This window comes from Protopterus annectens, chromosome 2.part0 (genome assembly GCF_019279795.1).
Source record: "Protopterus annectens isolate FY-2018-M chromosome 2.part0, PAN1.0, whole genome shotgun sequence".
Taxonomy (NCBI): Eukaryota; Metazoa; Chordata; order Ceratodontiformes; family Protopteridae; genus Protopterus; species Protopterus annectens.
This window is the reverse complement of record NC_056728.1, coordinates 917575570-917601254: the sequence shown is the minus strand read 5'-3', so window position 1 is coordinate 917601254 and position 25685 is coordinate 917575570. Positions and strand designations below refer to the sequence as shown.

At 37.8% G+C, this 25685-nt stretch overlaps 1 protein-coding gene across 1 annotated transcript in view; it reads right to left on the bottom strand.

Moving 5' to 3' along the window:
- EPGN (epithelial mitogen) overlaps nt 1–25685 on the bottom strand; it is a 332078-nt gene that overhangs the window by 4797 nt on the left and 301596 nt on the right. Inside the window, exon 4 of the mRNA XM_044061164.1 lies at nt 3136–3288. Within this exon, the coding sequence (XP_043917099.1) occupies nt 3136–3288 (153 nt within the window). The remainder of the gene's footprint in view (nt 1–3135; nt 3289–25685) is intronic.

Here is a 25685-nt window from a genome sequence, read left to right as displayed (position 1 = left end):
CAAGTTTTGGTACCTTTAATAAGAGTAAGCAGGGACTTGGGAGGTGAAACATTTACACGCAGGTGCCTGGGAATTGAGCCATTTGCAGGCTGCCTATGTCCATTAAAGACAATGGTGCCAAACTAGGGATGAATTTCCTGTTCCCATCCAATTGTCCAAGTTACACTTGAATTAGGTTAGGGAGGAACTCTGCTTCACATGGATAGGGAGCCTGTTCCAGAGAAGGAATAGTCTCTGGGATACTTATCTGTTTCTCCAGTAGGTCCTATTTATATTACTGGCAAGATTTAAGTCTTGAGAATGGGTAATTCTGGTGCTGTTTATTTGCAGATATGCAGGAAATCCATCAGAGTGGAGTCTGACAATGCCTTGCATGGCAAGCATAAATCACCCCTCAACATTCTGTAGGAGACAGAATACAGGGATTAGGCCTTGAGGTGGACTGCAAAGGACTTGTTACTTACGCCCCGTATTCTTTAGTGAGGAACCTCTGTGGACTTTCCAGTTGTTGGATATGCCTGGTTAGGTACATACCAAATAGGGCATTTTACTCAATGACAGGCCTGATGAATAGTGAATACAGTGGAACAATTACTTCTTTAGATCTAGATGCCATACTTTTGTTTATAAGTTGCACAACATAGAATGATCTCCTCACTACTGTAGACACATGATGGTCAAAAGCTAAATTACCATCTATATGTGTCCATAAGTCCCTGGCTACTGGGTCACCTCTTAGGGGTGTGTTGTCAATATGATAGTTTCCAGTGGTGGATGACTTTCCAGTGGATACTATTATGCATTTCTTGACATTTAGTTTTAGTCCATGGCTCTGGCACCAGTTGATTGTCTGTGTTAGCCCTTCCTGGGGAATGTGTGTATCAGTGAGCAATTCAGTGACAGCTCCTAATTTGCAATTATCTGCAAATTTAGTCAGACAGAGGTGACTGACATTGGCCTTGACTTCAGAGAAGTAAATTCTAAAAAGGAGCGGTCCCAGCACCAGTCCCTGAGGGACTCCACTTGTGACTGGCATCTTTGTTGAGGTGGAATCCCCAATTCTAATTTCCTGGATCCTGTCTGTAAGCTTGCTGGCTACCACTGGATGACATAAGGGTTTGTGTCTAACCTCTTAAGTTTGTCAACAATGCCCAAGTAAGGGATTGTGTCAAATGCCCTGGCCAGGTCAAGGTAGGCAGTGTGAACTATTTTGCCCTCATCCATTGCTTTGGTGACCTTCTCAAAGAAGTCCATCAGGTTGAGTAGGCATGATCTGCCCTTGACAAAACCAAACTGGGTTGGGTCCAGTGTCTGGAAGTTTCCTATGTCATTACTGATCATTTCCATGATAATTCTTTCAAAATTAAGGACCTCAACTTTTTTCAGTTGCTGCCATGGGATCTTTTACATGCACCTGAGCTACCAGCAACTCAAGAAGATGGGACTTCTGTTAATGTCTCATCCTAAGGATGACACAGTCAGGTGTGCAGCATCCCCTTTATGCTGCACTGCAGTGTCAGCAAACCATCTACCTGTTGTGGGAATACAACCCATTGCCTTCTGCACCAAAGGCAAGTGTGCTACCTATTGCACTACTGACACTTTAGTTATATAGGTGACTAAAACTGGTGGTATAACAGGAGCTTGTAGTCTGGCAGTCAATGCAGAGGGCTAAGGCTTTAAGGCATAGTTCCTGTGGTACAGGGTTTGATCCCCTTAGCCATATTTCTCTGTGACCGTGAACAAGTCAATGCACCAGGCATCACTCCCAGATCACACCTGAAAAGAGACTTTGGATCCAGTGGGTCTACTTCAGTAGAAGTAAATATTGTGGGAAGAAATAGCCAGGGAATTGTTATGGCTAGGCTTGTATAGGCCCTAGGGCCAATAGCCTAGTACCAACCTATGAGCCTATTAACAAATAGATATTATTATTATTATTCTTAAGGGTGTACTTGGCATGGAACATAACACCATTTACCTATTGTATAGACAGCAGTAAGTTCATTGAATACAGAACATGTTCAACCAGGAAATCACCAAGGGTAGCTCAAGGGGTCTTTGTAACACTAAAAACTGTACAGATGGTGAAAAGTCACATAACCAATATCATTCCACTGAAAAAGTAATGCAAGCACCTTGCCACTTGTGTGACATTTTATAAAATATGACATTTGTTCAGTGCTAGTCTTTATCATACAAAACCAGATCACACTACTGCTGTTTTAAGAACCTTCCACAGAGGGATCTATTTTTTGTTGATTTACATGAAACAGTTAAACAACATTACTTAAACTACAGTGGTCACATTATGATAAAGGAGGGTGATTTATTTATATTAAGATACCAAGAGGTACTCATGATACAGAATGGCAGGGCATGCTAAAGATATTCATAACACATCAAATTAACACATTATGAACATTGATGTGTAACATTCATTATTTCAGTATGTTTAAATAACTCTTAAATTTCCTCTTGATGGAAACCTTTAACATTTATTGAGTCAGTCTGAATCCATACAGCAATATAGTCTGTAGTTTACTTTAAGAAATAGAGTAACTAATGTTTTTTTTCTGTACCACTTGTAAACCTCTTGTTAAAAACTACAATAAGAAAAGACTGCATGAAAATATACTAATCAATACGTGCTCAGTTTTCTTTTTTTACTACAAATGAACTCGTTCTTTAATATGTTTCGTGCTAAGTGCTGGCATTGTCTTTAAATAATTAAGATTAAGGACCAAGTATTCTCTGGATAGAATGCCTGCTCTCAACATGTGGTTAGCCTTACGTTTTGATCTGGTGCCTTGTGCAGCTACCTGAACAAGTGGCTACAGTTAACTTGTTACTCTTTAGTTTAGACAGCAAATGCAGCACTGGAATTCATTTCTGAACTCACAATAGTCTCATGGATTCCTAAATCAATGCTGGTGCTATGCTTGTGCATTATTGGCATCAGCTGATCTTGTCCCCCTGACAACTTGAATCTGAGGCAGATACTCCATTTTCCCCAGCATAGTTACAGTTCTGTGTACATTTTCTTATGTTTCTTTGGTGGGTAAAGTCATTTATACATCATTTTTGAGCTACCCAAAATGTACCTTTACTTTTGCGTATTTATTTTGATATTACCTTTTCATTATGCAGCAACAGAAAAGAATAAATGCTCCAGTTATTAGCAATCCAACTCCAACCCCAACTGCAATATACTTTTCTGGTGTACTTAGACTATACGCATTTAAGGTCAGACGTTCACATCTTTCTCCATAGTAATCCAGGTCACATCTATTGAAGACAAAATTGTAAATGATCAGTTTTCAGTATGACAGACCATTTGACTTTAATATAATTTATAAAGAAAATAAAATGCACTGTCTTCTACTGCAATAGCTGCTGTGACAGGATTTCACCACAAACATCGGACAAAGTCTACAACATAAATCATAACTAAGTGCATTAAAGCATGGACAAGAAACACAACAGAACTAGGCATAAGGTCACACAAAATGCCAACTACAGTGAATGTAGCACTTCCACAGGCTAAGGTGTGAGGCCTGCATAGTGTGATAATGAAAGCATATAACATTTGTAATTAATAGCTTGACTTGTACAATGCCTTTTACATGACCAATATTTTGGGCAGATTAAAAATGAATTGGAATGAGGGAAATATTATCTAACATAGTAACTGAAAGACTGCTGAACTGGAAATGAGGGTTGACCACACTTTCAAATATGACTTTAAATCTTTATGCCTCACATTCACTGTTACAAATGATGCTAAACATAACTGAAAAGTGAAAGGCAATCCCAGATTCCAGCACCACAAACTAAAACTTTTGGTGAGATACAGCAATTTTGGAGTTCACTATAGATAGTATAAGAAGGATTAGAATAATAATCGCAAGATGGGGGCTGCAGACACTGGCCTTTGAAACGTTTGGGCATCTACCCAAAGGAAGAATTATATGGAGAACAACACTAAGTGTAAGTGTATATGACGATCTGCATTCAAGACCATCCTACCACATTTTTTGTGTAGTTACTCAGAAATATTACACTAAGTGTACATGTAGTCTACAAGGGTCTATATTAAATCAGTGAATGCTTAAAAAAGGGAACGCTGATTTATCGACCCCATGTAAGCAAAAGCTTACAATCTCGAACACTTGGAACAGAAATTATTTTCCCAGGGAAAAAAAAATCTATGTTCCACAAAAATAAATAAATAAATAAATAAAAACTTCAAAATATTACATAAAGTGGGGGATCACCCCCACACCCTCCCCTACTTAAATGTATCAACTCCAATATCACACTACACTGAGGAAATGGCAAAGTAATGGAGGCAGCCAAGCAATTTCTTTCCAAGGGAAAGAAATCGCTTATATGCCATTTCGCTATTTTGCTGTTTTGTGCTTTCAAGTTTGATCAAGACGCATTCAAAGAATTGCGTCTTCAATTATATAATAGGAACCTGTCTACAATTTGTAATAATCTTTATAAATCCCCCTCAATATCTAAGGTTGCAAGAAAATCGGTAGGAAAACTAAAATTAGGTAGAAGAAGATGTGATTTACGCTTGTGTTGTCTGTTCACTAAGAACGGTGTACAAAGAGTAGGCATTAATGAATTCCAGGGCATATGCTATAATGCCAAATCAAATAGAGACTAACAGTATGGCACAACTCAAAGAAAAACTAAACAGTATGCTCAAGCATGCAGACATGCAGTATACCAGCTAGTACATAAGTTCTTATCCAGAACTTCCACAAATAAGGGCTCACAAAAAGAAATGCATCACAGACCACAAATAAAGTGCCCATGTACTTAAAAGACAAATGTTTACAATAAATTGCAGCATATATTTAAATTATTTTTTATTTGTGTTTTCTAACCAGGTGGGTGGACTGGCCACCCCTTTTCAGCTATGACCTGGGTGCCAAAGCACAAAATGATGTAAATATACATAATACAAAGCACATGAAATACAGTACAGTACAAAGCCCCAAAAATGCAAGAGACCATAATTTGAGGGGGATTTATAAAGATTATCACAAATTGTAGACAGGTTCCTATTATATAATCGAAGACACAATTCTTTGAATGCGTCTTGATCGAACTTGAAAGCACAAAACAGCAAAATAGTGAAATGGCATATAAGCAAGGCCATGTCAAACCCAGAGCTGTTGGACATGCTACACTTAAAGAAATCCCAATCCCTCAGAGCCACATGCTCTAGGGATCTAAACCTTGTCATCACAATAAACAAAACATGCTGGAGGGAGAGGTTCCTGACCCAGAGACTCCCCAGACTCTGGAATAGACTGCCCATACATGTCAAGCAGATCACCTCTTTGGCCCTCTTCAAAAGGAACCTTGATGATTGGATGGGAGAAAGGAAATTAACCCCAGGGATCATGTCAGTTGCCCTGCTAGACAGGGGTCCAGGGAAGTAAATAGTGTGGGAAGAAATAGCCAGGGAATTGTTATGGCTAGGCTTGTATCGGCCCTAGGGCCGATAGCCTAGTACCAACCTATGAACCTATGAACCTATAAGAAACTTACATGGAAATTACACTTACAGTTGCAAAATAACTGATAACAGATACAAGATAAACAACCTAAGTCCAATAGAAAAAACACTTATGAGCTAGAAAGTACATTTACGCAGTGTATATGAAGTCCTGCATCTTATGGTAGAAATTACTCCTATTATATCTTATGGTAGACGTTGCTGCATGTATGTGGATTTGTACACAATATATTAACTGAACAAATATGTCAGACTTAAGGCACTCTTGTAATTGGCCATGACTACAGTAGTCAACATGAAAAGATATTAGTAGTAAGGAGAGAGTAAAGTTTTAGAAAGTACTGGAATTTGTAATGAGGAGCAACTGTAAGGAAGAAGGGTAGGGGGAGGAAAACATGAAGGACAAGAACAAGGGGATGAAGGCTATAGGCTAGTTTAGTGGATGTGCATATAGAGCATTATTTACATATTTACTAGATTAGATCATCAGTTTGTTCTATCTACCCTAGATGGGAAGAATCATTACTTGATATTGCTGTGCAAATTCTGTTTTCTAAAATGGCTCATAGGTACACATATATTTTGCATCTAAAAGCCTTGTAATCACTAGCATGTTTTACTTCTTGTGGAAGGCTGTTCTAGTTGGCAGGACAATTTCACTAAAACTTCTTTGTCCGAAGACCAAATTGAATAGAGGCCTCACTCATGTAAGGGCATTGTTATCTCAGTTTCTTAGGGAGTATTGTGAGTGTTTATCTTGTAATTTCAAGCTAAGGCATAAGCATTATTGTTCATGGAGGATTTTGAAAGTGCGGCTGGGTGAGAGAAGAGTGGATCTAGTTGTAGTGGGTAGGCACTTGACATTTTGGAATGAGATACAATGATGCTTATAGCAAGATGTGAGGTTTACAAATTTGTATACTGAATTGGTAGTGGTTTGTTTTAAGCTGGTGTGATGATCAAAATGTACAGCAAGTATGAGCAGAGCAAATTCCACGTTAGGAATGAATACATTCTTAATTATACTTCTCCTAGCCTTAGGAAATGCACAGAGCTTGAGAAAAGCTAGGTGCATGTTATTGGGATTAGGCTTATTTTTCCTGTTTAACTTTTCAGGATAATCTCTTCCTTCTTTTGCCATATGTTTGCTAAAGTAGGAAAGGAAGATTATTATGAGAGGTTGTTTAACAAGATACTACACTGTGACGAGGTGGTAGTCTTCGGAGAGGAGACATCTTTACAAAGCAAAATTCAGGACAGGATGACTGGAGTGCTTATCCCAGTTTTAAATTCTGACAGGACTGTGTAGCTGTTATTCTGTTTAAAGTGCATCCTGTAGAGAAATCAAATTAAGAGATGTATTTTATTTTCCAGACTCATCTGAGGTCAGATGCTTTTGTTGACAGATGAGACTGTAAATAAGAGGTTTTGTCTTTCTTAATAAGTAGCTTGCATAAATTCCTGAGTGCTAAAATGTCTCAGTAGTTTCTGCAGTTATTGGATATTTTCCACAGTTTCCAGGATTTTGTCACTTTGTTAAGGATTTCAGGATAAAGTTGGGACATGGGCAGTAGTTACACGTCAGCTACTTTTTTCTAATGGGGCAGTGTTTGTCTTACATTCTTGATGACTATTTTGAGTTGGATAACACTGAATCAATTTCAGCTTCTTTACTTTTCAAGATATTTTTGGAATGTACATAGATTGGATGTATGCATAGGGGTTTAAATGAGACACTTGCTTCAAGGAAGAAGTAGTAACTCATTTGGGAGGCATCTTACACAGTGCATCTGTTGTGGAATATTTGTAATAAATCAGCTTGTGTTGGATTTGGTCTGTACCTACCACAAAGCTCAGAATCCATAGGTCAGTAAACTACTGTCAGGCCAGTATTCAGTTACTCAGCTTGGTTTACCAGGAATAGCTTTGTTGAGTGAAAAGCCTGATGTAAAAAGTAGTCAACCCGCTAAACATGAACTAAGGATTGCTACACTCAATACAGGTTCACTGACAGGATGGAGCTTGGAAATGTATAACATGATGGCAAGAAGAAGGCTTGACTTCTTCTGTATCCGGGATGCATGATATAAGGGTAGTGCAGCAAAGCCACTTAGCTTGGGATCCAGATTCTACTACTCAGGTGGAGGACAGACTAGAAACAGTGTGGCAGTTTTAGTGATGGAGAGGCTTCAGAAAACAGTGATGGATGTCATCAAAATTAGTAATGGACTCATGACAATCAAACTTCAGTGAAAGGACAGAGCAGTATTTGGGATCACTACTAAATCCCGAATACTTACAATACCGAAGACCAGAATCCCGAGACCAAATACCCAAAAGGCGAGAAGACCGGAAGACCAGAAACAAGAATTTCAAAATCGTGAAGTACGGAGATGTCAGGAGGTTAGGTAAGTATCTATGTTTGGTTGTGTTGGTTAGGTGCTTTATTGTGTGTGTGTGTGTGTGTGTGTGTGTGTGTGTGTGTGTGTGTGTGTGTGTGTGTGTGTGTGTGTGTGTGTGTGTGTGTGTGTGTGTGTGTGTGTGTGTGTGTGTGTGTGTGTGTGTGTGTGTGTGTGTGTGTGTGTGTGTGTGTGTGTGTGTGTGTGTGTGTGTGTGTAAGAGTGTGTTGTGACTGTGATGAGTGTGGTGGTGTTTTCGAGTATTTGTCTGTATAGTGCGACCTTGGAGTTAGAATAATTAAGTAGGGGGCACAGCATCCCACATGGGGGTGCAGGGGTTCTTGCCCCCCCTCGCTTTTATGTAGTGTAGGTTTGTGTGTTTGTGTTTTGGGTGGAGATGTGTGCATGTGTATGAGTATATGTGTGGTGTATGTTTAGTGTAGTGTTTGGTAATTTAAATTTTGTGCTTCTGGTCTTCCGGTCTTCTTGTCTTTCGGGTGTCTGGTCTCAGGATTCTGGTCTTTGGTATTGTAAGTATTTGGGATTTAGTAGTGATCCCCAGTATTCATAATCTCAGCCTTTATCCCACAGCAGGGTTGTGATAGCAGTGAAAAAAGTGCATTTAGGCAGCAGTTGCTGGACTTATTAGATAAAGTAAAACATCATGATTTGATTTTGATAATGGTGGGACCTGAATGCACATATCAGGAAAGACAAAACAGGATATGAGGACTCCCTGGTCCACATGGGTGGGGGAAGCATGAATAAAGAAGGAGAGGCTATTCTAGACTTCTGTCTGGCAAATGACTTGATGGTGGCCAAAATATGGTTCAGCAAGAAAGACAGCAAGAGAGAGAGAGAGAGAGAGAGAGAGATAAAAGAGAGACAGTTACAATATAACATACAAGAGTGGCTAACATGCAACTCAGGTAGACACCCTCCTAGTAAGGAAGGGGCACTGGGGTAGAATCCATGATTGTAAAATCCTCCTCATTGAAACAGTTGGCCTACAGCATAAAGTGTAGTTGCCATGATCAGATTAAAGCAGTGGTGAGAGAAGGCTCTAAGATTAACAGAGACTAGGGTAAAGACCTGGAAGGTGACTGGAGAGAAAGCACAAGACTTCGAAGAAATACTCAGGGTTTTAGAACCTCAGGAAGAAGAGAAAATAGGTGGAGTTGAAGAAAAATAGCAGCACCACAAAACAACATGTGTGAGGGCTTTACAACAGTTATGTGGCTAACCCGATAACGGAAATAAGGTACATACGAAGGGTTAGCGATGGCATGTAGAAGTCTAGGAAGTCATCAAAAGAAAGAAGAACTGCAGGGCAAAGTGGGAGAAAAAGAAGATGGACCAGGCTAAGAAGGAATATCTGTTGGCTAACAAAGAGGCTAAGACAGCAGTTGCAATAGCAAAGAACAAGGCATCAGAGGCACTCTACCAGCTTCAGCAGATATGAGAAGATGCTAGAGATGAAGAAAGAGTCCAACTGGGCATTCCTAGACTTTGAGAAAGCATATAACAAGGTCCCAAGAAAGCTATTTTGGGCAATATTATGATGGTTCAAATTTACAGACAGATTGGTAGAATTAGACTAGGCTACAAATACGGCACTGATTATACAAGTATGGGCATTGTTCAGACTCACAGAGGGATTGCCAGTGAGAATGAGTGTGCATGAGGGTTCAGTTCTGAGCCCACTGCTGTTCATATTGGTGATAGACTACATTAGCAAACAGGTCAGAGGGGACAGATCAACAAATCTGCTGTATGCAGATAATGTGGTATTACATGCAGACTGAGCAAGAGCTTCAGCAAAACAAAATGCAAAACTGGAGGCAAATGGGATGAAATTGAGTGCAGGTAAGACAGTTGTAATGGCAGCAAATGTGGGAAATCAGAAGCTGTTAACTGAGATAGAAAAAAGATACAGGCACAAGTTGACAGTTTCAGGTACCTGGGAGGGGTGGTTGAGAAGAAGACAAGTTTGAATGAGGAAGTCAAAGCTAGAATCAGAGAGGCTGCAGTCAACTGGCTCTGAGTGTCATTGGTAGTGCATGACAGAAAAATGTCAAAAATGCTGAAAAGTAAGGTGCATAAAATAGCGGTGTGACCAGTACTACTGTATGCTACTGAAACCTGGGCGGTAAAAGCAGAGTAATTAGGGAACCTAGAGATGTCAGAGATAAAGTGCCTGAGACGGGTGGCAGGATGCACAGTGTGGGACAGATGAAGAAATGAAGACTCAGAGCAGAAGCCCAAATAGCTCCAACTGCACAGATGGTCAAGGAGAACAGATTCCAGTGGTTAATGCACATGTGGAGGGAAGCAGAAGACAATCCAGTTAAATGAGTTGTGATAGACAGGAAGAAAGCAAGAGGAAATAATGGCATCCAGGAAAACGATGGCTGGATTGTGAGACAGAAAACCTGTGACAGTAAGGCATGATTTTTGAAGAAGGTAGAACAATGGCACTGAACTGAGAGAAATTGTGAAAGTTGACATAATACACCAACCCCACATACAAAATGGGAAAAAGGGGGTTGATGATGAAGATGATGACCTGATATACTACTCTATAATGTTTTTATGGAGGAAGGCAGGAGAATTTAGACAACAGCTAGGTAAAAAATGTATGTGCTTCCAAATGCTGAGTGTGGTACGGTAACAATTTGAATCTTTTTTTTTTTACTTTGTTAGAACTAGTTGCAATTAAGAATTTTAATTTTCAGGTGTTATTTCACTGCTGGCATTGCTCCTTCACTTGATTTCTGAAAAGGCCATGTATCCACATAAATATCATAATAACAATTTTTAAGTTGACAGATGGGCAGACAGTTGCTTTTAGCCATGTTTCTGGGATAGATAAAATGTCTGGATTATCCAATATCCAGGCTTCTAAACAATCATTAATACTTTTGTTGTTTAAATGGCATATTTTAGATATTTTGATTTACCTGTGGGCAGTGTGGAACTTTGATAACTGGGAGAAGAGTGTTTATGGACATGATAGTGCTTATTGGCATGACAAATGCATGTTGCTTAAGTTGCCACTTTGATCTGTGGCTGTTGGGAAGCCTGGATTTGGATTTATGTCCCAGGCATTTCTTTGTTTGAAGAGACAGCAGCACACAGAGAGGTGAAGTTTTTATCCAGTTGAGTAAAGTGGCAATTACCTTTGTCATTTTGTTCTTGGTGGAAGATGAAGATTATTTAAACTGGTACCAAATTCTGTTATGCAATAGGTAAATCAGGAGGGTGAGGTTCTTTACTTTTAATTTCTGCAAGTCTTTTGGGTTTCTAATACCATGACAGGAATGCACCACATTCTTAAGTCAAAATACGATTAAAATTCATGAAGTTAGTATTGTTTCAATCTTTGATGTCAGCCAAAAGTGCTCTTCGGCCCACTCGCAATGTGCCAGGTAATGACTCCTTCTGCAATTCGTATGGGGTTACATGGATTGGTAACATATCTAAATACGATTGTAGATTCTTTTTTATAAGCCCTGTTGCTCCTACTACTATTGGAAATGTCTCAGTATCTTTTTTCCACATGGCTCCCATTTCTGCTTGCAAATCCTGATATTTTATGAATTTGTGCCTCTCTGTACACAACACACTGCAGTCACTGGGTGTGGTGATTTCAATGATCAATGCTACTCTTGTTTTCTTTTCTTGGACCACTATATCTGGTTTATTAGCATCTGTCTTTTGAACTGTTGGTATTGGGTGATCCCATGTGATGTAAACTTCATCATTTTCTATGATGCCTTGTGGCTCATGTTTCCAGTGTTTTTCAGCCACTTCAATATCATAATGTTTGCACAATCCCCCGTGCAACAGTCTTGACACATTATTATGCCTTTAAGTATACAGTCCTTCTGCCATTAGTATGTCACAACCACCAACGAGGTGTGCAGCTGTTTCCAATTTGTTTTTATAAAACCTACATTTGTCTGCTTCTCCCACATGTTCAATGGACTTTGTAAACCAACAAGTACGTAGCCCACTATCTTAGGCTGCCAATTAACCTTTCATCTATTGGTTTGAATTCACCTCTCCTTAACCATTCCTGTGTTTGTTCCTGATCAACATGAGATTCTTCCAGAAGTTTTCTATACTTGCAACTATATTTATGCTTTTTCCAATTTTCTTGCCTTCTCATCTGGTCCTTCACCTTATATTCTTTCTTTTGTTTTTTGGCACATTCAGTTGCTACCTGATTTTTATCCACTTCTGGTTTGATTTCCATTCCTGCTTGACACCGATATGCTTCTGCTAAATTAAGCAGAGACGTCATCATAGATTTATTCTCCTCATGTTTCAAAACTTTCACTACGTTTGGGTCTTGTGAGGTCAGCAGATATGTGTGGAGTCCCCCGACTGCAGATCTTTACATATAATCAAGTTCAAGGAGGCCCATCCCTCCTTCAAAAAGGGGAATACACCTTGGTATGCACTGATTCTTATAAATCGTTTGGTGATCATCAAGCATCCTTCTTGTTTTCTTATCTAATCTAACCAAAACATTTTGGGGCCAGTCAATCACTCCAAAACTGTAAGTTAGGACAGGAAGAGCAAACTGGTTTATAGTTTGAATTTTGTTCCTAGATGTCAGTGCTGTTTTCAGGATTAATTTAAGTCTTCTGAAATATTCTTTACCAAGTTTTTTCACATTTATTCATGTTTTATTGTTGATCCTTCATCAATTTCCAAGTGTTTATACACTCTCTCTTGCTCAAGTTCTTTTATATCACATTCTTGTCCCAAACTGATGTTTTCCTGGTGCTGCAGTTTTCCTGCTTTAAAGGTTGCTTTTGCACATTTATCAAGACCAAATGATATTCTTGTATCATCTGAAAAAGTTTTGACAACTTGGAGTTGTGTTTTCAGTTCCTCATCTGATCAGCTATACAGATTTAAATCATCAACAAAGAGAGATGAGAAGTCTTTACACTTTGTTGTTTTCTAGGAGCCAAATTATAGCCATAGCCTAATCTGTTAAGTAGACAGATTAATGAGTTAAGGGCAAGGCAGAATAGTAGTGGTGACAGAGAGTCACCTTCGAATATCCCACTTTGAATTTTTATTCCTGGGATCTTAATTTGTCCTTTATCATGGGTTAATTGCAAAGTGGTCTACCACTGTTTCATGGTCACTGTAATGTAGTCGATCAGTGTAGGGTGTATCTTAAACATTTTTAAGCACTCTTTTATCCATGAATGTGGCATACTATCAAATGCTGTTTCATAGTCAATCTATGGCATACTTAGATTATTCCCCTTTTTACAGTTCTCCACTATGACTTTATTTAACAACAAATGGTCATGTGTTCCATATGACTTTCTTTTATTGCCCTTTTGTTCTACTGCCATAATTGAGTTTTCTTCTAAATGACTATAAACTCTGTCAGCATCAATTCCAATTTATAGTTTATATGTCGTTGGAAGGCAAGTTATTTTTCTATAATTTTTAGGGTAGCTTGCAGGTAAACTCTTAAGTAGGAGCATTGTTTTTCCTGTTGTTAACCAGGTTGGTGTCAGTTTGCGGTGCGCATATAAATAGTTCTTACGGCTAAATCTCCATGCAAAGATGTTAATAGTTTCAGACAAAAATTAGTACAGTTTCTGGGCCTGGGGTTTTCCAATTAGAGGTTTTTCCTAACTTTGTTTCAATCTCTCTGTTACTTCATCCCATTTCATATCCTGTATCTTTGAACCTCTTATTCTTTCTTTAACTTCTTCTATCCATTTAGCATCTTTGTTATGTTCCACAGGATCTTCATAGATACTGCTCCAAAATGTATCCATTTCTTTTGTTGGCAGTCTTTCAATTCCTTTTACGTTATTTCCCAATTCTCTATAAAACATTTTTGGTTCATCAAAAAATTGCTTATTTTGCACTTTTCCTTTATATTTATTTTCATATCTTCTAACTCTTTCCGCCTGTACTGAAATTTTTAGTTTTTTTATTTGCAATAGTGCAGAGGTTCTTCCATGAGAACAGTTTTATGTGTCTGCAGGCTGAGGTAATATCTCAAGTTGTTAATAACTAGGAAAGTAGTTACAAGTAAAATACAGTTATTTAGATAAGTAATGTATGCGCTGAAGAGGAAAGCATGACTGTGCAAAGTGGTTTGATTTTGAGGGCCGTTGTTTGTGTTAGATAAGGGGTGTTTTATATATATATATATATATATATATATATATATATATATATATATATATATATATATAAAATGCTGGTAGGTGAAATGATAATAGTCCTTTAATATGTGAAGTTTCAGAGGTTTAGAGTTGTGGGAATGGGGGGGGGTTTGATAGAAAGGTATGTGGTGAGCACCTTTAAGGTATAGGCTGGATTTGTATTTACTTATTATGTTTTTAGGCATGGATAAGAGGGAGCAGCCTGGTGAAGCATAAAAGAAATGCAGTACAGAGTGGAAACGAAGCCTGTAGAAGAATAAAATAAATGATGTAGGTAGTGGGTGGGAAATATGTAGGGGCAGGACTGCATGGAATGTAGGTTGGGTTTTATTTGTATTAGTTAGTGAGGTGGGAAGAGTGTCTTGTTGAAGGATAAAGGAAATAATGTAGGGATGGGTGAGATAGTAGTAGGGTAGAACAGTAAAGTGAGTGTAAAAATAGTGTGTGGGGGGAGTGAGTATGGCCCACCTTGAATCAACCATTATATGTAAAAAGAAATCAGAATAACTATAGATAAATGGTTTTCGAGTAAACTGATTCAGCAGTGGTTTTGGGAAATGTGTCTCTTTCTCCTACCAGCGCCAAGGTAAAAGCAACACAGTGCAGTCTCAGAGTTTGTCTATAGTCATTTGTAGGAGGGAAGCAATATTAAGGAGGACAATGGCTGAATGGATTCTACCACTAGCAGGTTAGTTTTAAGTAGGACATCTTCAAGCTCTGTTTTAGTCCCTATATATATATATATATATATATATTTTTTTTTTAGATTAGGGGCTTTGTACTAACTTTTGTTTTTAAATAAAAGTTTGGTTAAAGTATAGTAACATGGTGGAAAAAGTCCTCACATGCAAGTTTTCTGGTAGTCTGGCTAGTGTTGCAAAAATGATCCACTTATTTGCACTTTTTGCAAGCTGCTGACTTGAAATAGTAAGTTGCCAGAAATCATCTAACAGCTAGTCATCAGGGAAGGGTAGTGTGCTGAAGAAAATGCAGTATCTATTCTATAAGAAAAAATAGGAGAGAAAAGAAAATTAACAAAATAATAAGTGTAAGAAGAAATGATGAGGATAGACAGTGTGATGAGTAATTCTAAATAATGTGCTACATAATAGTAAGTAAGAATGTTAAACAGTGTGAGGACCTTCTAAGTTAGACCCCCCCCGTGCACTATCAGACAAAATAGTTTTATTCTCCTTCAACAGGTTTGCTCAGGTAGAGTGAAGTGGCACAGCTGGAAGGTAAGTACAGCGACTGTTACGTTACAGCATACAAGTAGTCACATGCACAATTCTACAGGTAATGTTACATTAGAGGTGTCAAACAAAAGGTAACAAACTACACAATAATCCGTAACAGAAGATAAACATCTAAAATATGGTCTGCTGACTGAGAAAAAATAAAAAATAAAAACAATGGCATCACCTTTTATTCATCATTTGTTAGAAGCCCTGTAAGGCAAATAGGTGTAATACTTAACTGTGTTCCTTCTAACAGAAAAAGTTATTATTGACAAGTTGAACATTTTAAGATACAGAAAATGCCAAGGGCACAAGGTGTTCTACCTATGCAGAATGAATTTCTTCCTGTGTCTCCTTCCTAAATCCTATTTAGCAGACTGTAAATCAGAGAAGGTTTATTCCATGTGGCTGTCCTAGCTAGCATGGAAAAAAAACAATAAGTTAAAGAGGGTTTATACCTTTCTAATTTGTATTGACATATTACATTTAACATAGTACTCAGTTGTAACTATAAAGACTGTAAAACACATAGCATATATACCTTAGAGAAAGTCTAACACAGCTGGAGGACTGTTTCTCAGAGGGGAGACAGCAATATAGTGAACTGGTTTCAGCATAATAAACACTATGAGAAAAGCTATGTACCTTTAGAAAAGGAGTTTGTTGGATGTCAAGCTAAACAGAATTTGGGAAGGTCTTGTGGCTAAGAAGAGGGGGAATATTCACTACTGCGAAACTACAATTCTCCTGAGACTGTTTTGGTTTTATAGATGCCATACCTTGAATCACCCTTGTACCAAAAAAACAATCAGTATAACTGAAAATGTGCTTTTTAGGGGGTGGAGGGAGGAGCTCATTTCTCCTAACTGCCCTGAGGTAATGACAACATAATGCAGTTTAAAAATGTATATATAACCATCTGTGTATGCGTGTGTGTGTGTGTGTGTGTGTGTGTGTGTGTGTGTGTGTGTGTGTGTGTGTGTGTGTGTGTGTCTGTCTGTGTGTTTGGGGGGGTTACTACATTGGGAAAAATGGCTGTATCAGGACTAGCTATATGAATAGCTATAGGAAATTCCTTTTAAGTATGACACCATCAAGCTGCATTTCAATCTTTGAAGGTTTATTAGTTCATTAAATGCTCAGTTAAAGTATAATAACACACCAGAGGAAGTATATACATGCAGGTTTTATGAGAGTCTGGGTAATTTTGCTAAGGTGAATGGCCTTGGAAGTACGTTTTTGTATAAGCTGCTGACTCGAAATAGTAACCTCCCAGATATCAGCCAGAAGCTCCTAATCAGGTACTGAAGAAAATACAAGGACTGCTAAGCAGGTTTTCCTGCCAGTCTGAGTAATGATGTTAAAGCAAACTGTTTTTTTTATTTGTGCTTTGTAGTACGTTGCAGTAATCTACTGACTTGAATCATGAATTCCCAAACAGCATCCCAAAGCTCCTAACACAGGGTGGTCAGCTAAGCAGAAGAAAGTGTAGGGCTGCTATGCACGTTTTCTACCAGTCTGAGTAGCACTGCTAAAGTGATTTGCCTTTTTTTTTTATTTGTGCTTGATAGTACTTTCCTTGCTAGCTGGCTTGAAATGTATCCATTTCATTCATACTATATAGCATCACCTCATTTATTTATTGTTTGTGTACTAACTGGTTCATTACCTTCCTCAGCCATTTCCTGGACTAATAATGCAAATACAATAAGTATACATAGCAATAAGCAGACAACACACATATGGTATAAAAATGAGTCACGTATTAAGCTGTGATAGCAACACACAGGTAGTGCCTAACAATGCACAGCAGAATTCAAGAAAGTACCCTAGTAAGTAGCACTTGAAAAGCACATATACAATGAACATACATGAGCACATGTAGTACCAAGAACAAAACATATGTTTTGTACACTTTTAGCAACTATTTACAAGAAAAAAACAACAAAATCAGCAGATGAATATTGATGAAGTAGGCCAAATGACATAAGGATCAAAGGAAGCTGGGTCTGTAAGTAGGTAAATACCATTATTTAGCTGACATCCCTGAGGTAGGTGCTTTTACATGCTCATACAAGGTATAACTTCAGTTACTGTTGTCTAAAGATTTATTGTCACTGGTAGACTGTTCTCAGAACTGAATGCATGCTTGAAAGATGATTTTTCATATATTGCTACAGAGAAGTGGAGTCTGTTTAGTAGTGTATCTATCTATCTATCTATCTATCTATCTATCTATCTATCATCTATCTATCTATCTATCTATCTATCTATCTATCTATCTATCTACCTTTGTTGACTGGAAAAGTCAATTTTCAGTGTTTGCATGGAGAGGAAGACTCTCAAGAAACAACAACATATTTATATAGATACATTACATACACACTGTAGTTCTTAAAACAAGTAGATACAAATAGGTTATTATTGTTCTGAAGTGGCACTATGCAAAGATGAAACAGATATTTCTTCTATGGTGACAGTGAACATGATATTAAATTCTAAGTGTAAAAAATTTAGTATGCAAACAGTTCATGTGCAATATCTGTAACAGAGTGCTATTTGATATGACTAATAAGATATGGGTAAAGGGGGTTACAGTATAGATGTTAGGAATACATACATTTGAGGAAAGAACTTACAGGCCAAAAGAAATCAAATGGAAGTGACATATTTCCTCCTTCCTACCAGTTACTGTTAACATTCCAGAAGAATCAGTATTAGCCCCCCTCTTATTGAACATGTTTATAAAGACTCTAGCATCAACCTAATCTGCCCAACTACCAAATCTATATAGCCCAGATTATAATGATATCCTAAGACTATTGTGAAGCATGCTATTAGAGACAGCTTCTTAGCTATGCTATATCATTATACGTTTGTTGAAAGACATAGTTGTTAAATCTGTATGTTGTCAGTAATGGTGTAACTTAGAGCTATAAAATAAATGAATAGTTTTGTCACACAATTATGCTATGCATATCATTATGGGTATCTGTATCTTATACATTAGCAGAGTACTTCAACAATTTCCTAGTTATAATGTCACTGTCACATAAAAAGGGCAGCATGGTGATGGTCAGAGGTTCAATTCTTACTTCGGGCACAGTCTGTAATGTGTTCTTCCTTCTTCTATCTTGGCATTTTACATGCAGCTATAGTTTTCTCTCCCTGTCTGAAAACATGATAGGTGGTTGTCTATTCTAAACAATATATATATATATATATATATATATATATATATATATATATATATATATATATATATATATATATATATATATATATATGTTCCATTTTCTCTTGCCCTTGTGGCACTGGTCATGATTGAAAAAGTCCATAACAGATCAATTTACTTACTCAGTAAATGAATAAATGAAATATATAAGTTACAAAAACCCAGAATTAGGACCACAGAGTATTAGAGTTCAACTAATCCAATGTTAGTAGTACATGATTAATGTCCCTCGTGATAAAGCTATTCAGGTAGATAGTTGCAAAGGGTAACCACTGCTCTATTAGCAGAGATTATATAATATTCTTTTCTTTTCAGAGACAAACCTCAGCAGCACATCAAGTGCCTTTGTAACTGAGAACATTCTCTTTCCAGTCTCACATTACAGAGTCACACTGAAAAAGTTGCTTAAGGAGCTTAGTGGCCCCTTTTAAGTTTTTTTTTTTAAATGTCATTTGCTACAAAGCTAGAAATACAAAGAATGGACTGTACAAACTGCAGTTACATGTGCTTAAAATGTTTAGTCATATAATTATATTGCTCTTATTTATGCATTCTGTTAACTTATCTTTTTGTATAGATAACTTTAAAAAAAGTACTAACTTCCACAGTTTTCTTTTTTGTTTTTTTATCACCATATCAAGATGATTTTCTCTTGAGAAGTAACTGCTGATTATCCCCTTGGCTGCACACAGGACTTTTATGGAACAATTCTGACATCTAATGGACAACTCATGTTTTAGCTGTGATACTTGAATTACATGTGAGCTCAGCGGCTTATTTTACAAGCTGGGTTGACACATCTTATTAGTTGCAACATATTTAAACTCATGAAAAAGCACTAATACTTTTAATATCTAGTACATACCTTTCACTTGGCCTGGGTGAACACAATCACAGTAGGAGACAGTCTAACTCATTCTGTCTCTTCCTGATAATCCCAAACATTAAATAATTTTAGTGCAGATGTCACCCACTTCAAGGGACAATACTTACCTATCAAATGCCTTCCAAATAAAATATTTGATAGCAACTACAAGCATAAACTGGAAGCCTATTTCTACTTAAACATAATGCATCAAATCAATATAATATTAATACAATATATTATTTAAAATGTATAATAAATGCCTCTCAGCCTGTACAAAACTGAACATTTCTCATTAAAATGAGATATTGCCTGGTATACTTACCATAATAAAACAGTGATTCTGATAAATGTTAAGTGCATGCCAATCTCAGAAACAATTGTTAAAAAACCTTAGTTATAACCAACTGTTCATTTTCAAACAGCGGTGGTGCAGCAGTTAGCATTGTAGTAGGCCGGGGTGGTGCAGTGGTTAGCATTGTAGTAGGCCGCGGTGGCACAGTGGTTAGCATTGTTACATCACAGCAAGAGGTTCTCCTGTTCGATTCTTGGCTGGAGAGCCTTTTGTATGGAGTCTGCATGTCCTCCTCACGTCGAGAGATATTTAAAGACATGCAGGTAGGTGCGTTCATGAATGGGTGTGCCTTCCTTGAAGGTTGGGCATCGGGCTGGCACTTTGGCACTGTAAAAATCCATTGCCAATCATTAGTGGACTGGAGTTCCACTGTGGTGACCCCTAACAGGGAAAAGCCAAAAGAAATAATTAAAAGCCTAGCTTTGTGGTGTAGAGAGTTGAAGAGATGCTTGAGCACTACAAGATCTGCACAAGGGAGAGAGGTGTGAGTGGCAGTCACTTAATTCTGGTGGATGATTTGGCAGAGGTTCCTGGTCAGTCAGTGCTCCAAGTTTTGGAAGAAGCTTGGACACAGGATGTTGACCAGAGGGGTGTATACCTGGCTTCCCAAGTTAATGATACTTTGCATGGATGAATATGTAGGAGTTCTCACACACACACACACACACACACACACACACACACACACACACACACACACACACACACACACACACACACACGCAAATATCAAGGAGAGAACACTGGAAGCCCTGTAGTAATGCAGTGTCTATTTCAACCACAAGGGTAGTGTAAGCTTGTTGTTTAGGTTAGAAGAAATTTCTGTGCTATGGAATGATGCAGAACACTGGCTGGAGGAACTGTTTCAAATCTAGGCCTAGATATAACATTTGCTCTGGGTTAGACTCAGGGGATAAGCCAGACTCACCTAGATGATGGGACAAGGTGCTGTAGCCACAGTCACACCAAGAAGTAAAATTTCTGTTATGGGTCCTGGCCTATGGAGTAAATTAGATTCACTCGAGTCTAGTGAAGGGTACTCCATGGTGAACAAGTAGGGGGATTAGGCTCAGAGAAAGGCTTCCTAAATGATGATCTGTACAGATGGCTCTTAGCCCTATACTGGAAAGAACTGGTGGGGGGGCACAAATGTGTTAAATTTCTATAGGGGGTAGTTATAGGAGCAAAAAGCTCTTAGAAAAACATTTTTTTTATAAATATCATAATTAGCATATTTTAATAGATAATAACTTCTGAAAAGTGTTGTTGAATAATGGATGTTTATTTATTTATATAATAAATGTTTAGGTAGCATAGAATGTCTTTAATGAAAAAGATGTTTCAATATGTTAATATTTGATTTTTAATTGTTTTGACTGATGCAGGATGTGACATCAGTAGTTAATATGATGTAAGAGTATTTAAATGTTTTGAATTGTTATTCAGTTATCGGCATGAAGAAGACCAAAAGTTGAAAGTGCTTGCCGTATTTAATAAATGGTTTTATGTGCCTCTGCAGAACGCTTGTATTTCGTTTATCATAGCAGCAAGCATTTGTTCCGTGGAGAAGGGTTCATTGAATAAGAAAGCATATGTTTTTTTAAGTATAGAAGTCTTCCATACTTCTATACCTTTTTGCTTTTGGATATCTGATATTTCTTGGGGAACTAATTGATGCTGAGAGAGACATCGGTGCTATTTAGCTCCGACCATCAGACGAGAGACATACTTTAATTACGGAGAATACCTATGAGCTTTGTTTAAACCCTGCCGCTACGCTTCCCATATACTTTTTTGGTTTAGTTATTTAAGATAGTTTGTTTTTTAACTTTTACTTTCTTTTTCCATTATGGAATTCCTCACTTAATGATCTTCCCCTCCTAGTTATTTATTTGCCTTGGTCCTTTTTCTTCATTTCTAACACGATGTCTAACTTTGTCTATTTTATGTCTTCACACCATAAGCACACTGATCTATCTTATCTGAGTCATCTCGCCTATATCACCTGTCCACCTTAATGCTCAACATCTTTGCACCTTTCTTCCTGTCCTTCGCAAGTACATAGATGCACAAACAATTCCCTAAATCATCCCTATATCATACAGTGATTTTTTCCTCTATCCCTTGTAAATGTTGGATCCTTTCCTCTAGGCTGTGTTTTCTACATCTCTTCTGTTCTCAGTTCTCTAACAAATATCTTGTCATACAGAGCAGCACGACACTGTTTCATTGAACAGGTAAAAGATAAGTTCAAATGTACTTGGAAAAACAGTTATATTGGGCAAACCTATATTCCACACAAACTGAAATTCATTTTTTACATGTACAGAAAGCTCTGCTGCATTAATGCTCCTCCTTATGTTATTATTTTGACTCCAAGTTCACTGCAACTTTGAGAAATGCCAAAAATACAAAAACATTGGAACATAGCTAACACATATCATTGTACATTTTAAGGAGAAATGAGATATGAGCAAAATGAATAAATAGATAAACAAACAAACAAACAGTTAAACAGCCCAGCTCAATGAAAGTGAAAATGAACAATCGACATTTAAAGACATGCAATTTAAAGCTACTCTCCATTCTCCTCAGTATATCCATAACCACCACCATCAAAGATGTAGGCTTACTGCAATGTCTTTCCAATGTCATACAGCACTTGAGTTGATTACTAGCTTCAGCTTAAGACTCCTACAGTCGTCCCACCACAATCCCTAACATGTATTTGTTGTCAAACTTCCAGACGCACTTCTTCAATCTTCCTCCTGCCACTGATGTTTTTCCATTGACATTTCCAATACATATACCTTGTTCCTGTCCCTGCTTTATTATACCTGAAACATTTGTCATCTTGTTCTCTCTCACCTGTATCACAGACACAGCAATCATGCCATTTTCACCTTTAAGGCAAAAGCTTTATACTGTAGTTCCTAAGTCACATTATCTGCCCTAATTCCTTCATTCACTTCCTTTTCTTTGAATTCCTAAACATTAATCACAAGATTTATTTATTTGACAAACCCACTAATAGCCTCTTCAAATATTCAGTGTTCAACAATCTTCTAAATGCATAAGCACCTTTTATGTAAATATATGTGTAACTGTTAATGCTTATTACTTGATGTCTGTTCATGTAAATTACTGAATGATTTAAAAAAAAATTGTTTGTAATATGTTAGAGCATTTCTCCCCCAGCCTCTGGTGTAAAGGGGGTTTAACCAAACCCAGTCAGACAAGCAAGTTAAACAAAAGCAAAATAAAATAAAAATAAAAAGAAATACTGAAAACACAAACTCCATGTATCCTGATAATGTGCCAGGCTGTATCTTTGTGAGCATGATAATGTCTGGCAGACTCACTACTTAGTCCTATTCAACCTTAGCCTCCCCACTGGATTTATGCCAGAGGAATGTAACTGCAGTAGTCTTCCTGCTCTACAAAGGTGATCCACTACTGATCCAGGAAATAAAACACCTATAAGCCTGACCAGCCTTATTTACAAAGCAATGGAAACCGTCATTATACAACTTATTAAGAACGTATTAACAAGGACATAGTCAATCAGATACATTAGACTCAGGCAAATCTGGTCAAAGCCTTTGATACCATACCACATTCTGGCATTATCAATAAGCTAAAAAATTACTAAACGGCACGCTTTAGTTAAGCTTGGCTTTCATACTCTACAAAAATCCAAAATAAGCACTGTACAACACCTGAAGGAACATAACACATTTAATGACAAAAGAAACAAACACATTTTCACATAAGCTTTGTCAGGTTTCTTACAATTGTTTTAAAAACATCACACATTAATTAATATAATAAAAACATGCTCAAACAGAGTATTTTACTTCATTTTACCATTTCATAGATAAAAAGTATATACTAAGACATTGCTGTTATCAATATAACTTTTACATGCATTTAAAACATTACAAAATGCATATGAGAAACCTCAATGTTTCAAACGTCTCTGCTTGAGAACAGGTTTAGAGGGACCATATCATTCAGGATTGGTCGGTGTGTGGCATCTAAATCCAGTGTCCACATTCTTTCAACAACCAGTGCATAGTTCTTAATATCACCACCTTGTGGGTTCTGAGAAATTAATTTTAGCACTAAAAAATTGAAGGAATGACTACTGCCTTCTTGTACAGTGTGTTTCGCCAGTGTATTAGTTTTTACTTTTTTCTGTATATCATTGACATGTTCATGCATACTGTCTTTTAGTTGGCGATTTTTTTGACCAACATAAAGTGTGGTAAATTTCACAAGAAGCTAAACAATTAAATTCTTTGATCTGCAGTTAGCATAACATTTAAAATTAACATTTGTATGTGTCTTTGGACGTATAAAATACTCATTAGTACTAATAAACTTACAATAATTACAATCTCTACAACTCTGAATATCCTTCCTATTGGACTCATAATTGTCATGCTGTCTTTTATAGCAACATTCCTCGGGATTCATGAAGCTCAGTGCAAGGCCGGCGTTAGGCTTGCGCCGACCATGCAGCGTGGAGATGGCGCAGTAGCGCCAAATGCATAGTAATGAAGGTGCGCTGCAGACACAGCCACATGCACAAGAAAGGAGCGCGAGTGCATAGGGCGTGTCGAAGTGTCGCATGGAGGCGTGTAAATGGCAACTGTCGATGTGCAACCTAAAATGCTTGCATATAACAACTTGCAAGATAGTAACCACTTCAGTGTCCCTGGATACTGAAACGTATGCAAAGCATGCAAGAAAGTACCTGCGAACACAAAGTGATGAAGCAAACACAAATGCACGGTAGGGAATAATGGGTCCCTATCCTGCGAACAAATGACATGGAAGACCGTGTGGCCGTAGTCCAACGCAGTGTAGATAGCCATATCAAGTGGAAGTAAAATGCATCATATGTTAGCGATCTGCCAGTAGATACATCCAGCTCAATGGTGAGGGTCACCAGCTGACCCATAATGTGAGGGAGGGTACACAGCTGGGCAGATGTGTCCATAACAAAATACACGAGAAATGTAGATATCTAGCGACCGTATGTCCGAATTATATCCCAGAAGGCATGTAATAGTCACATACAAAAGGTATGTCCGTATTTCACATACCAAATGTGATAGGAAATAGAATAAGCATGTAAACGAAACAGAAGGAGCATATAAACAGCTACAACAATAAGGACACGTAGGCTGAAAGGAACAGTATTATCCGTACCGTCGACTAGGATTACCATCTGTCCCACTTTGCAAGTGACAGTCCCTCTTTGGGCAGTTGTGTTCTGACAAAATCCTGTAACAATGGCAAATGTCCTGAGATTATAGGACAAAATTATTCCCTATATGTTATGTAATAGTTGCATTAAACAGGTTTTCTGTATCTAAATTACATAAATGTTATAAGAAAGAGAATTAGCAACTGAACTGCTACAAGAATAAGCTTTTATATAGGCAAGAAGTCTAAGTTCTATCCTGTGTACTGACTGTGGGTATGTGTCAGCCTGTAAAATGTGATATGTGTACCAAAAATGTCCCACTTTGGCCAATTGAAAAGGTGGCAACCCTACCGTCGACTGTGGGAAGGCATTGTCCACTACAGTTGGATATGTGTACGGAATATATCCCATCCTGGACATAGGAAAAGGTGGCATCCTACCAATGAGTACAACAGGCCGCCAAAATCTGGAAGTCAGCGGTACAAGCCAAACTTGTCAGGATGTGTCACAGTTGAACGGGTAGTACCCGGGTATACCAAACATGTAATGAAAGTGAAGTATGGGCGTGTACCTATGTGCGTGAGGTATAGCATGTGGAAAGCAAACATGACAGGGTAGTCCACACAA